This window comes from Ciconia boyciana, chromosome 7, assembly GCF_034638445.1.
Source record: "Ciconia boyciana chromosome 7, ASM3463844v1, whole genome shotgun sequence".
NCBI classification, from domain to species: domain Eukaryota; kingdom Metazoa; phylum Chordata; class Aves; order Ciconiiformes; family Ciconiidae; genus Ciconia; species Ciconia boyciana.
The window spans coordinates 49,617,477-49,632,132 of NC_132940.1; the positions used below are offsets into that span (position 1 = coordinate 49,617,477).

The 14,656-nt window shown below is 38.5% G+C and overlaps 1 protein-coding gene across 2 annotated transcripts in view; it reads left to right on the top strand.

Annotated features, from left to right (window-relative positions):
* The first annotated feature begins 446 nt into the window (after window positions 1–446).
* Window positions 447–14,656, top strand: part of RASA2 (RAS p21 protein activator 2) — a 52,157-nt gene continuing 37,947 nt past the window's right edge. The window contains exons 1-4 of one of the 2 annotated variants that reach the window (XM_072867798.1): window positions 447–609; window positions 7,397–7,502; window positions 12,935–13,038; window positions 14,084–14,178. In XM_072867798.1, coding sequence (XP_072723899.1) covers window positions 7,426–7,502; window positions 12,935–13,038; window positions 14,084–14,178 — 276 coding nt within the window. In that variant the 5' untranslated portion in view covers window positions 447–609; window positions 7,397–7,425. Of the gene's footprint in view, window positions 644–7,396; window positions 7,503–12,934; window positions 13,039–14,083; window positions 14,179–14,656 lie in introns of both variants that reach the window. The other variant, XM_072867797.1, reaches the window with a different exon arrangement.

Sequence of the window (14,656 nt, forward strand, 5' to 3'; positions counted from 1 at the left end):
GCAAATGGAAACAAGTGACAGCAGACAAAGATTCAACAGAAGCCATCGCCTGCTTTTCACAGTGACAGGCACTCAGCATACTAGAAAGCAAAGCAGCCGGCTCCGTCACTCGTTCCAGCCGTTTAATGCGATGAAGATTAACATGGGAAATACGCGCGTTTAACGTGCCTCGCAGCTCGCCCCCGTAAGAGGTACACAAAGGAAGAGGGCAGTCAGGGCAAGCTGCGGAAGCGGCCAGGGCCACCGAGCACCCAGCGAAGCGGAGACGGACCAGCAAGACCCCCTCGGGCCCGCCGCCGCCGGGACCTGCTCGGGCCGGGCCCGGGCGCGGGGCGCCGCCGCCGGCAGCCGCAGCAAGGGCGGAACCACCGCGCAAGGGCCTGCTGGGAGACGGGCGCCAGCGCGCATGCGCCCCGCCGCCCCCCGCCCCGCTTCGGCTCTGGTGCCCCCCGAGGGCGGCGGCCAGCGGGGGCGGAGCGGCAGCACGGGGCGGCTCGCGGGCGTGTGGTGGGGCCGGGCCGGGCCGGGCCGCTCCCTTCCCCCTGCGGCGCACCGCACTGCGCAGGCGGCGGCGCTGGCGCGATGGCGGCCGGGGACGGCGGCGACGAGGTGCGGGTGCTGCAGAACCTCCGGGGGAAGATCTGTAAGTGCGGCGCTGCGGCCGGGGCGGGCTGCGCGAGTGCCCGGGGCCGCCGCGCTCAGGTGTCCGCTCCTGCCCTGGCTCCAAGGCGCGGCCCGCCGCTGCCGCTCCCTCCCTCCCTCCTTCCCCTTCCCCGCGGCGGGGCGGGCGGGCGCTCGCGCGGCGGCCGTTGAGGCCGCGGGGGGGCGGCGCTGAGGGGGCAGCAGTTCCTCACGGCGGTGCCCCTCGGGCCGGGCGGCGAGGAGAGTCCCGCGGGGCGGGTGTGGGGTCGCGGGGGCCCGGGCCGCGCTGCGGCGGCGCCGGGAAGGGGCTTTGTGGCGGGCGCGGCCGGCACGTGCTGGCGGGGGCGGGCGGGGCCGGGCCGGGGTCTGCGCGGCCCCGGGGCTGGGCGGGAGGGAGGGATGCGGCGGGGCCGTTGGAGCCCCGGAGTGGCTGGAAGCATCCGTTGCTCCGAGGGTTTCCTTGAGTCAGCGGGCGAGCAGAAATGCCCCCTCCCGTCCAGACCTCGGGCATCGGAGTCTGTTTGTCAAGCAGAAATTGCGAAATTATTGATGTGCAGGAAGTTGGTGGTAGAGGGCTGTTCTGGAAACGGTCATTAATGCTTCTGTTTCTTTGTGTAGCGTGTGTGCGAGCGAGAGGGAGGCAGAGAGAGAGGCTGGTGACTTTATTTTGGTGGTTAGGAAGTGCTGACTAAAAATACCTATACATTCAGTAACGTGGGAAACCAAAGGATGAGCTGGGAGGAGGGGCCGGGGAGGAAAAGAGATAGTGTGGTGCGGCTCGGGAGCACTTCAAAGCAAGTAGGAGAAACAGGATGTGCAGCGGCTTCCTGAAGGGGTATCAAAATACATTCATACCATTCAGATGCAACCCATTTATTTCCTTTCTCACGCAGTCGATCGACTTTTTTGAGAATGAAGCGAAACAAGTTGAATTGGCCATGGTGCTGGGATTGAGAACCAGTTGTGAAAATCTTTTGAAGGATTAGGTTTGGTGGAGGAATGGAGTTGTGTTTACTTAAACCTTGTCACGCAGTATAGACTTGAATATGTCTTCAGTAAATAGAAGACTAAGTCATGAAAATAGGAGACTGCATGAAGGATAGCCGGAGGTACTCTTGCTCCAGTGTTAGGGATAGAGAGTGATTGCCTGTTGGGTAGACAAGGCTGAACACACACTTACCGAGATCTTACGTTGTTAGCAGTTATCACAGAAATAATACATGTCAGCTTGCCTTTAGAAAAGAATGCTGTTAGTTTTGGGGCTAAGGCATTAGTTACTGAAGCTGACTTACTTATTGACACCATTCTGCTTCCTAACTTTTATCATAAAGTTTTTGTCAACACTGGCCAACACAATGTTCAAGGAGTTTTACGTTTTGTGATATTTGAACCTGACAAAAGTTTTCCATTAAACATTAAAAGACAAAACCCAAAATGTCTCGAGACTTATGTTGAAACTAGTTTTATTGTCCCGTTTCTGTGTTCTGGATTGAGCCTGCAGTTGCATGGTTACTTTGAATGTTCAATTGCCTGGCAAAAGTAATGGTAGACCAAGGACTATGACTTGCTTCCTAGGGAATACATAAAAAGTTGGTTGCCAAAGATGGGCCTGTAAGAAGTGTAGGAGCCCATTTGGAAAATGAGTGGAAGTAATAGCTGCAGTAAAAGATGTGTCTTGAAAATCACTTTGTAAACCTACTTGTTTCTTCTAACAAAACAAAAACAGTATTTACAAAAAAGGTGTGAGTTAAATATGCTGTGTAAGCTTGCGAACTGTCAAATCCCTAGATGTTATTTTGGCTTCTTTGCACAGCACATGCTGTTTTATTTTCACTTCTTGCTAGTATTTTACTAATGTGTGTTTTTGGGGGGAAAACTCTCTGAATGAACAATAATAAACAAATGTAATAATGTAATCCCCCTTGATCTGGAGGGATTAGCAGTAGCAGACCTCACTTTGGAAAGCTGATGTTCATAGTCTGTAAGAATTTCTTGTAACATGTTTCTTAGAAGTGGAATACATTTTGGTGCCTAAGCTTTGTTGGCATTTAAACTACTACAAGATTTGACACTGACTCATTTTATATGTGTTGCATGAGAGAGCGTGATAGTTTTAATGAGGTAATGTCAGTTCTATGTAATTCTGCATGTATAGAAAACACCATCTGCAGTAAGTTCTTATTTATACTGTTGTTTTACAACACACAGGTAGATAGTAAAATGTAAAGTTAGGGATGTTATACAAATCATCACAACAGATTGAGAATTGAGGCATATACTTAAAGGTGGCCTAAGTAGCTATTGCATACCTATCAGTGAAAAAACAGAGTAGGAACACATTTTCAGTCCCTGGTATGGTCTCTGTTTTGTGGGATACCAGTGTTTGCAGCCAGTCTCCTGCCTCCGGTTTTCAAGAAAGAGTCAAGATGAACTGGTCTTACCAGTTTAAGACCCCATAATATTTTTTGAAAATGTGATATTACACTTTAGCAGGTTTCCATCAGAAATCCACTGAAGGTCTGTCTTTTCTTTATGATGACCCTTTTGTATTGGTGGCTCTATTTTATGTGTCATAGTAATGGCAAAAGCGCCTTACAGAGGTACGTGGATATCACATTGTTTTAGGCATATCTCATAGTGTAGTGTTTTAAGCTTTATAACTATCCTCTGTTTTAATTTTATGACGTACAGGAGTACATTTGTAGGTGCTAAGTGATTTTAGTTCCTTTGATTTTTGCTGTGTTTACCGAAACCTGTCTTAGTGGATCACTTGGAAAATGTCTGTCATCTCCCAGAGCTCATTTGACAAAATTCAGGACGCATTCTTTTCAGACTTCTTGCACTGAGTTGTTAACACTGTGTGGTTATCTCGGATTATGCTGCACTCCTGGAGTGGATTTAATTGTTGCTATATGTTTAGTCCTGTGAAGCGAATACTTTGGAGTTTGTGTGCATAAACGTCTTCTAAATTTCTTTATTCCGGGTCTCTGTCAGAGGATGTACACTAATTGTGCACTTTCACTTGACAGAGGATATCGTGAATAGCATTTATGTATCCCAGCCTCTGCTTTTGCTTAGTTTCTGATGCACTGTTAACAGTGAACAAGCTTTAACTTGGTGTTTTCATGTAGTATCTACATTTAACAAATGATGTGCAGGCAAGGGAGTTTGACAGAACTGTTGAATTTGGTAGGTTGCTCCATTGCTGGTATTACTAACTCATAACATCAAAGTAATGTGGAGTTTGAATTTCTTAAATGTTGTACACCTGAATTCTTATTGCTCTAACACTTAGCATTGTGTCTTTTCCCTTTTGTTTAGGTTTGATCTAATCTTATTTTGAAGTGAGGTTTTACTAGGTATTTATATAGAGTACCTAAACAATATTTTCTAAATATTTCAAAATCCAAACCAGTATGCATAGTTGGCCAAAGTGTGGGTTGGTTGTGTTGTGTTGTTTTGTTTTGTGTTTTTTTGGTGGGTTTTTTGTTTGTGTTTGTTTGTATTTGTTTTTGTTTGGTTGGTTTTGTTTGTTTTTATTTTTTAAATTACTGTTGTTACTTTTTGCTGTTTTCCCAAAGTAGCTGAGTGGCAATAAAGCTAGTTAGTTTAAAAGTCAGATAACTAATAGCAATTGTGAACTTCTATCTTTTCAAAATAAAAAGGTTGATGTTTATTATTTTAGTGATGCATTTAATGGTTTCCCTGTTGAATTAGGCAACTAAATGTGTCATGTGAAAATAATATCTGGTTTAAGTTAGTCTGGTGACCAAAACTGGTGAATTGACATGGTCAATACAAAATAAATAAGTCTGTTATTGCTGCTGTGTCATCACTTGCACATTTCACCGTTTGAACTGCAAGTTTAAGTATCACACTATATAGTTTTAAATGACAGCCTCTGTGAAGAGGCTTGAAATATAGTTCCACAGTTACATCTAAAATTGATTTAATTTCTCTCTTCTCCCCAAAACAACTTTGGGTGTTTCTGACCAACCATTCATGTTATCTACACTTTCTAAAGAAACCCTTGGAAAACACTGGTGTACATTTCCTCAGTATACTTCTCTCTCTTACCTTTTTTCATTTGCATCCTTTGAACAGTGAAACATATGCGGTCTTCAGAATTCAGAATTGCATACTTGATGAATGCACTGAAAATCTAAACATTCAAGCAGATATCTGGTGGTGTGTATGCTTGATTTTTATGTAACCATTATAGCCTTAGGTTTTTGAGGAAAAAGTAAGACTTACTGTAATCAATCAAAGACTTGTGCTTTTTTTTTTTTTAAGCACTGTATGGCTGAAAAGTCGTCTCCCACAATCACAGATATTAAGAAGTGTTTGGAAAGATGTGAAATCTCATGCTCTGTATTTCACCTGACAAGTGCTCTGAGGTTATTTTTAACTCAGAACTGAGAATCATCCACCCTGCCTCCCAGAAACCTCAATAAACTTGTCTGTGCCTTAAAGCTAAACACTTGGGCTACAAAATAAAGGTTTTTATCTTATTAGAAAATCAAAACTTCTATTTCTTCTATTCCCTTGGGTAGAAAGTTTCTTTTAATACTGGAAGACCGCAGTATAGTAGGCATAAAAATTGTGAATTATGTAGAAATGTTTGGTTTTTACTCTTTTAAGAAAACATGAAACTATAATAATTGTAATTTCCTTTCACAGTCCACTGTACAATGCCTTTACAGTGCTGATTAGTAATGTTATATCTTAAATATTTTATGTAAAAATAGGATGGCAAAACTACAGAGTATTAACTAAAAAATAAAGATTCTTATCAGGAACAACTAACACAGTTCATGCTTCTGATACTGTAGTTTGTAATTAATAAGCTCTCTGGGGATTACTAGCTTCTTTAATGAATTTATTTTTGTATTTTCTTTCATATGTTTTATTAAAATAGCTTTTTTTTAAGGCAATGTTCATTCATTGATGTTTTTCTTGGTTATTCTGCAATATCTGAAGCGTAATTTTGAGTTTAGTCTCTTTTTGGAGTCTGATGGTATCAAAAACCGGTTCTGTTCATGTCTCTCAATCTGTCAACCTTGTGTGGTGTTTAAAAATAATATGTATATTTCCTCCCTTCCCATACCCAAGATGATGAAAAGCTCATTGATGCTTCTGAGAGCATAAGTTTTAACTGTGGAAGTTACTTAAGTGTCTGTTCTTGCTTTCCATTAATGTACATGTCCTTAACTTGGAAAACATCATGCATGAAGTTCAGTCTCTGTTCCTGTTAAACTGTCTCGTTCTCTGCTCAGATACAGTTGTGGTAGCCTTTCCAATGCCATGGGCATTACTTACTTAACTTTCAAGACTGTAATAATCTATTTAACAAAAAAAAAGGGGGGGGGGGAGGGGAGAGAAACCAAATTCTGATTTTGCATCCTAACTGCATAGACAATAAAGCTTACACCACCATGCTTCATATCTGCAGTTTTTTAAAAAGAAACATATGTATGACACTTGAAATCTAGTTTCAAGCTATAGTCTTTGAAAGTGGAGGTGATATGTTATTCAGACATGATAAGTTATTAAAACTCAATACTTTGTAGTTTTCATCCTATTACTTTTTAATACCTTATATAAAGTTTAGGTAATGTTGATTCCACATTTCATTGGGAGAGGTATTTCCAGTAGCAGGTAAGGATGAACGCTACTGTAAAAGGTCCTGGTTAAGACCTAATGCAGAATACAATTCTGATTGCCTGTCTTTAAGATAACAAAGTGGAACAGGGACAGAGAGTGGCTACTCACTGATTAGGAGCCTCTGATATGAGAGAGTACCAGAAAAGCTTGTCTTTTTTCATTTAGCAGAATAAAAGGTGAAAAGGGTCTGTTTGCTGTCTTCAAAGACATTCAGAAGGGAAGGAAACATCCGGGGGGACATAACTGTTTAAGCTAAAGGACAGGTTGCTGTAAATAAATGTGGATGTCTGCAGGATTCAGATTTTGGAAGAGCTTTCCAATTTGAGCATTGGGAACTGGTTTTAGCTGTAACTACTTAGAAGTAACCATTTCCAAAAAGGGCTGCCTGGTGTCCAGCATGTGTTATTGCAGTGGCCTAGACTCAATACTCAGCAAATCTTTGTATTACTGTGTTAACAATCATCCTGTCTTGTTAGAAACTTCCTTTTCTACTTGTTCTTATCTGTGTTGCATTTAGTAGAAGGGGGAAAATCACCTACTGACTAAAACAGTTAGGAAAAAATAAACAGTACTCATAGCTGAACCTTTGAAAATATATCGGTCAACTTAAAATCAGCTGTTCGTTGTGGAAAATGAAATAAAGATTTGATGGGTAAGTTCTTATTAATCAGCTTCCTTTAGCCAAAGTATTTGCTGAGAAAATAGCAAGTGAACAATAGCTCAGCCAGATCACGTCTTGGTCTTATGACCTAATGCCATATCACCTCGGGCTGCAAGCTTCTCGGATTTAGCAAGCTACGCAGGGTCAAGCCCGAGATGAGACTTCTCAAGGGAAAGTGCAGGTGCTGCAGGAAGTGGTGTTCATGAGTCAGTGTGCTGTCCTCTTCCTGTCGACTCTCATTCCACGTGAAGCTGGATGTAGTAATTTCTGTGTGCTATTGGATCTTACGAACTGAAAATGAATATAGAAATGCATGCTTACTGAATGGAAAAGTAAATTTTGGACACGCATTAAAACTGTAAAATTCTTGTGCCTAATGTTTTGTGGGTTTTTCCCCCTCAATATTTACAGTCATTTTTTTATTTACAGATGACGCCAAACACTTAGTACCCAACAAAATGAGAGACTTTTTCTGTACCATAAACTTGGACCAAGAAGAAGTTTTTCGGACACAGGTAGTTGAAAAATCTTTAAGGTAAGCTTCATTTTTAAATGGAGATGATAAGCAAGACTTCCTCAGTTCAGAATAAAAACAAGATATGTATCAATGTGCATGTGCTTTTGCTTGTACCTCTTTAAAATGAGAGCTGACTCGTGGCAACTACTCAAACATTACGGCAATGTGTAAATTGTGAGAGTAGTTGAAAGAAGACAAAATTGAGGCTTGTGAGTAGTACAGTGCTTTTAAAATGAAGCATGCTAAAACATATTTCACTATTACTTTATTCTGTTCCATTGGGCATAATATTCTTTTTCTTGCCAGGTTGTTTTCAAGGGAAAGAAATATGCTGGATACTTGTTCTCCATGTCATTTCCTACTTCTGACATGCAGTTGGTCTGTATTGGTGGAATTCTGCTTTTAGTGTCTGTCTTGTAAAACCTGTTTCTAGAATGAAGGAACCGGAACTTTTCCACTTATAAGAGTTTTGTGTGCTGTGGGATGTCCCCCTGAATAGGCCCCATTCTCTCCCGAAATTCTTGTTTTGGGAACTATAACCAGTACTCACACAGAATGGCTTGCTTTGCCTCCCTGAGCAGTGCTTAGCTGTAGATTCTGCTACTGTCTTAAAGCTTTAAAAACAGTCAAACAAAAAAGTCATGATAACATAGCTGCAGTAGCATAGGTGCTTTTATGTCTCAAAACTCTTTAAGTTCACTGATGACCCATACTGAAGCATTGTTGCAGCTGCATTGTTCAGAGTATCTGAGTGATGGTTTCAGTTATCTGGAGGAGACATTAAACCTTCCTCTTAAAACCCAGAAAGCCTGTTCAAACTCTTGGAAGTCTTCCTAATTCTTGATGTTTCCAGTAGTTTTATTGTTAGTGTTTGCTCTTTGAGCTATCTCTCTAGTTGTTTCCAGGTGAGGAACAGCATACTGCTCATATGGCAAATGTAAATAGGGAATTTTACTTTTTCAAATCATCGTTTTAAAGCCTCCTTACGCTTCTGCATGAAAAGCAAACCCCAGATATATGCAATCAGGAACAAGTATTTTGCTCGTACTCCTGATCGGTAACTGCTGTAGTCAGATCCAGAAATTTTTCAGAATTTAACTGGGTACAATTGAGATTGATTACTAAAACAAACTCAACTGAGTAATCCTTCAGAGAAGAATGTTAAAGAGACTGTATTGATAAAGCAGAAACTTAAAATTTCCTCTTCAAACAGACATTAGTTTGGGTAAAAGGGAACCCAGCGTATCTTCTAAAAAAATTTGCTGTCCGATTTTTGACATGTTAATAATTAAAACCCTAAAAGTTACTACTATGCTTAGAAACAAAAACTGTTACATTTAATGTTTATGCAGACATTTTTATTATGTTCTGTTTAAGAATTGATATACTTTAATCACCTGATAATAAAAGAAGTATTAATTACATAGTAAAACATTTGATAAAATAAATTGCCTTAGATCCATCAACGTTTTTTTAAATAGTACTGAAGTTTTAACTGAAACTTGATTAAATGAAAATGGTGCCATTAGTACTTTACAGAGGAAAGGAAGAAAAATCCCACTATAACAAAACAACAATTTTGGGGGGGTCTCAAGTGACACATACACACCTCCTCCCCCTCAAATTGATAATTTTTCAGGTGATATGAAATTAATAATTCTAAATTGAGAACACTTTATTAGGAGTCAGAAGTCAGTGCTCTGAATTTCTCTTTGCCCATAGGTGCCTTTCTGTCTCCACTGACTACATAGGGAACTCCTTCATCCTCGGAATTATGGCTGCATTAAGTTAGATTCACAGCGTGAGTAGGGTTCCATTCAAACTGATGAAATGTAGTAAGATAAGTCATCCTCTATTAGCAGCGACCAGGGTTGGATGCTTACACTTGGTTACTAGTGTGTACGCAGTTATGAAGGCTGACACTTGTTCCAGAAACTTAATTATACCATCTTGTTGCTTATTACTGTTTTAAATTAGAATACCGTACTAACCTAGAGGTGCTGGAAGGGAAGATGAAAGCTCTGATCTCTTATTAGTCTGAAAACTTTATAAATTGCTTTTCAGTAAGGTGTAGAACAGTATAATTTTAGTCACAAATACAACTTTGAATTTAATTGTTTTGTTTCATATTATTTGCTTGCTTTTTCTTACACACATAATTCACAGGCTGGTTTTGTCACTGTATTCTGGGTTGCAAATTTATACTAGCTGTAATCTAAATTGTATTCTGTGAATATCTGCTAGTTAGAAGTCTGTGGAAGTATTTATCACTAGAGTTAAAATTATCTTTGACTACAGTGATTGAAAACTAATGAAGAAATGTATTTTTAAAATGTGCAAATAGGTTTGGGCTTCCACCAGCACTGGGACTATTGTTAGAGTCCAGATGTGAAGCAAATGACTTTTCCAAGTTAGAAAACCATGAATTAATACTGAAGTGAAAGAAGGATATTTTGACTAATGACTCAAGAAATATTTTCTGACACGGTATGGGATGTCTGTGGGTTCTGAAGAAAGAAATTTTTTTTCCCTTGGAAAGTTTAAAGAACATCTCTGAGCCGCCTCAAGTTATCTACAGCCAAATATGAGGAATTGGGGAGGGGTTGTGGTATGTGTGTGTTGTATTTTTTTATTTAAACTAAATTAAGTTTCTTTTTTTCAAACAACTTTGTGTGAATGCAAGGTTATAGCAAAAAATAATTCTTTTGTTGATATAACTGTGTTGCTTTTATCAAATGACAGATCTAGGGGCATTGGTCAGTTTCCGTCATAGAACTGCTGTTTTAATGTAACAAGGAAGGGAAGAGCTAAGGAGTATGTCACACATGTAAATTTAATCTCCTGTATTACTGTAATCCAGTTCTTCCTGTATGACAGTCTGGTCTTCCTTTGAATTAGCACTATCTTCTAATTTTATATTCGTCACAGTCTTTAAAGTTCTTGCATCAAAGTCACAAATGAAAATACTAAACTGACTGAATCCCTGAGAAACAGGTTGAGTAAGTTCTCAATTTTAATTATTCCTCATTGGTATAACCTATTGTACCCCTTCAGCCAGTTCTGTATCCACCTAAGAATTTCTTTGCTAACCCTTTGTATTCTCCATCTTAAATTTTTTCTCTGTGCCTCATACTTTCCTAAAGAATAATCAACAACTGATTGATAAGGCAGTGGTGTTAATCTAGGTAAGGAAAAATGTATCAACATGAATAAAACAATGCATTAACTTCTATTTATGCTCATACTATTGGCCTGCTCTTTCTTACCAAACCTGAGACTTGACGTAATGTTGAGGTCAAAATAATGATTGTTAGTGGCTGATCATTTTTGGGGGGGGAGGGGGTGCGTGGATATAGTTGTGAAGTTTGCTCTCTTTAGCCATAGGATATGGCTGCTAAATAGGTTTTTGGAAGTCTCTGCTAACAGTCTCCATACCAGACTAATTATCTGATATAATTGGATGCATAGAGTTATATATATCCAGCAAGAATAGGGACTTAATACTTAGTGATACACAGTTGTTAATGCACATTGTAGTCTAGTGTTCCTCTTAGGATGTCTGACTGAAGCTGAGTTAGTAGTAGAGTTTCCCTTGATACCAGTGCCAGCTAGTTCACCCACTGTTCATTCTTTCTGCTGTAATATCTCTTTGTTTGTACTGGTGCAACTATTATTTGTGTAGCTATTAGGTAAATTCTGTGATATGGCTCCCCTAAGTTTAAAAGAAGCCTTTGTTTCATCTTTTTTGGTCTGAGTTATCGTGTCAATACAATTGAAATGAGCAGTGAAGGTATAAGGAAATTGAGGCTGCTTAGGGCTGCACTACTGCTGAAGGTAATGCTCATGAATTTATACCTTTAGTGGTGGTGCTGACTAGAAGAACCAAGCCCTCAAAATCAAAGCTGAATTTGTTGGCTTTGAAATTTAAAAAAAAAAGGGGGAGGGGGGAGCTGAAAAACCACAAGTAAATTTTTCAACTGAGAATTCTTAAATTATTTTTCAGTATAGTGCAAAGGCTAATACTGATCTGTCTGCTTTGAACAAAAGGAACATTTTCACTTGTGAAATTCCTCATAATGAATTTGTGCAGTTAAAGCTCTTGTTTCTAAAAATCCATTCTAGAAACTTGGTATACTAGATTTTTTCACCTGTGTTCTTTCCCACTTTTTAAGTTAGTTATCAATTCTTCTCTTATTTTTAACTTATTTAGTGAACCATTGGTCCTTAAGCATTTCGTGTTTTTTCTGTAATTATTTTGGAGGGAAGAGAATAGGGATGATACCTATTCTTCCTGGTATCCTTTTGGGTAGGTAATAATATGAACTGATTGTTCCAAATATAAGCATATTTGTATTAGTTTAATAAAGTATTGTAACGATACAGTGTGAGAAAGGTACTTTACTGGGAAACAAAACAAAACACTTTTGGGTTTGGTATAACTGTCATCACCGTACTTTTCTGTAGGAAGAAAGCAGGGGCTAAAATTAGTTTCATGAAGCTGAACACCTTTCCTTGGTGATGTTAATACATTGTAATTGAAAGTATTTTAAGTCTGTAAGAATCCAGTAGTTCCAAAATAGCAGGGGTTTTTTTTGTGGATGCACTTGATTTTCAGAATTCACAACTTGCAGTGACACAAATAACATTGTGGTTTTGTTCAGTCTTTTGAAATACAACGTTCCAACTACTGGCTATGATTGCATCAATAAGTACTCCGTAAGTTTAATGGAAGTGTAAATTCCTTGAGTGAAGATACCAACACATTGTGTGAAATATGTCTAACATAGAGGAACCCAGAGTCTTTTTATGTAGAGGGCTGTGCAAATGGCAGTTAAGTAGGGTGAACTGTAAACGTTATATTGGACTTCATTAGATGGAGAAATGCGGTGACCATTTCGGCATGCGGGAAAACATGTTTATTTGAGATTAACATTTCTTTTTTTCACTATTCCGTTTTATAGTTGCTAATGCTTATGGCTTCTTTTTACAGATCTGAATCTTTGAGCATCAAATTTGACACGGAAGTTAGAGCTAAACAAATGTCAGTTAGTGAAGTAATTAATAAATTTTTTTAATGTAATTTAATCATGTACTGATGAAAAAAGAAACATAAAACTTGTGAGTGTCTCAGGAAGTCATTTGGGGTGGGTAGAGAACCAACTAGGATAATTTCAAGACAGAAAAATAGAATTGAAATTGCAGAGGAGACAACGCTTTCTGTGTGTGCGCTCAGATTTTTTTTTCTTTTTTTTGAACATACGTAAGGCATTCTTGCAGTGTTATAGTATGTTCTTGTAATGAAATGGTTGTGGATGGCTTTGATGATAGATAAGTATAGTGCTGAAGGCCAAGGTCTAGGACTGCAGTAAAAATGTAACATTTTAATGTCTGTCTTCTGTATAAATTACATAAAGTGTTTTTCTATTTTAACTTTCAGTCTTTCTTTTCAGCCCTTATTTTGGGGAAGAATTTTACTTTGAGATTCCAAGAACATTCCAGTGGTTGTCCTTCTACATTTATGATAAAAGTGTTTTACAAAAAGACCTGCGTATAGGTAAGTTCTGGGATACTGTCTACATCTTGCATAACATTTGGTTATTTTCAGTATCATTATCTGTAGTATTAAGGATACAATTATTGAAGTGATGCATTTTTCAAAACACAGTGTATAGTACATTTAAACTAAATGTTCCTTTAAAGTTTCAAAAGCAGGATTTTGTTTCCTTGCTTTATTCTATTATACTAAAATATGTTTATTTTTTAGGCTAGTAGGACATTTTATAGTCTTTTAATTATAGTCTCAATACATTTTCTTAAAACTCTATTTGTTTTTTTTCCACTTCTGTTTCATTGGAATATTTGAATAATTGTCACTACCTGTAGGTCTTTAAAGAATTAATTGTGGAATAATTCCACAATAATTGGAATGTGGAATAATTCTTAAAACTATCTATAATTTTTTTTTCTCTGTCAGTGCAACCTGTAACTTAGTGACTTATAAAGCATTTTGCAGCAATTTATGTAGCTTAGGTGAAAAATTACAGGAGGTGGATTCCCTCCTGCCCGCTGCATAATGGCTCTATTGCAGCTGCTATTTGGATATAGTTGCTATAAAGCTCTAACAGTCTGCTGTGGAAGAAGCCTTCACATTACTTGAATTGAGGAAGAAAATAATTTGCACCAGGATGCCAGATAATTTGGTATAATAACAGCTTTCCAAATAGCAATCAGAAGAGCAAAAGGCATCTACATTCAGTTTCCTATTTAGACATTCTTCAACACCATTACTGTTCTCTCAAATCTTTATGATGTTATTTCCATCCACAAGTGTGTTCTGTATTTTACCTAATCTTGTTATTAGTGATATCCAAGATAACACATCGTAATTAACTTAATTTAGCTTTATATAAACTGTTTTTCTGCTTTGCTTATGCTTCATGTTCCTTGTTTCCATAAGCTTTTCAAGTAGCATCATAAGCTTAAAAAAAACCTAAAAGAAAGAGTTTAAACAAAAATCAAACTCCAGATCTATTTAATTATTTGTCTTATTCAGATGAAAGTGATATTTATGTTTATCTCTCCCTGCCTCCCTCCCCCAGGAAAGGTGTCAATCAAAAAAGAAGATTTATGCAACTACACAGGAAAAGAGAACTGGTTTATGCTTCAACCTGTTGATTCTAATTCAGAGGTTCAGGTAACTATTAAATTGCACATTTACATTTTTAAATTTAAATATAGGTAAGTGCATGTAATGGTAGAAGTTTATATTGAGCTGTAGCAGATAGAAGTTAGCATCTGCCTAATTCTTGTGAGAGAATTGTGTATTTCAGCTTGATTAGAGAATAATGCATAATCTATACTTCTAAACTGGCTGTATTGTTCCTCATGATACTTAAAACTGGCAGAAGATTTGAAGCAACTGTTTGGGAAATGTCTTAACAGTATTTTGATGTCTAAAATCTTTGCAAGAGGAACTATGTACTTGAGACAGGGGAATGATTTAGGAAACTACTGAATCTTTTTTTTTTAGTCAATTTTGGTGTTATCTGAAATGATGACTGATTATGTGACATGAAATGGTTAAGGTCTCCAAAACTGGAGGTACCTGTGCTGTGCTCATTTATCTTATTTTGAAATACTTTGCATTCAGTATCAAATAACTTGCACTTCAG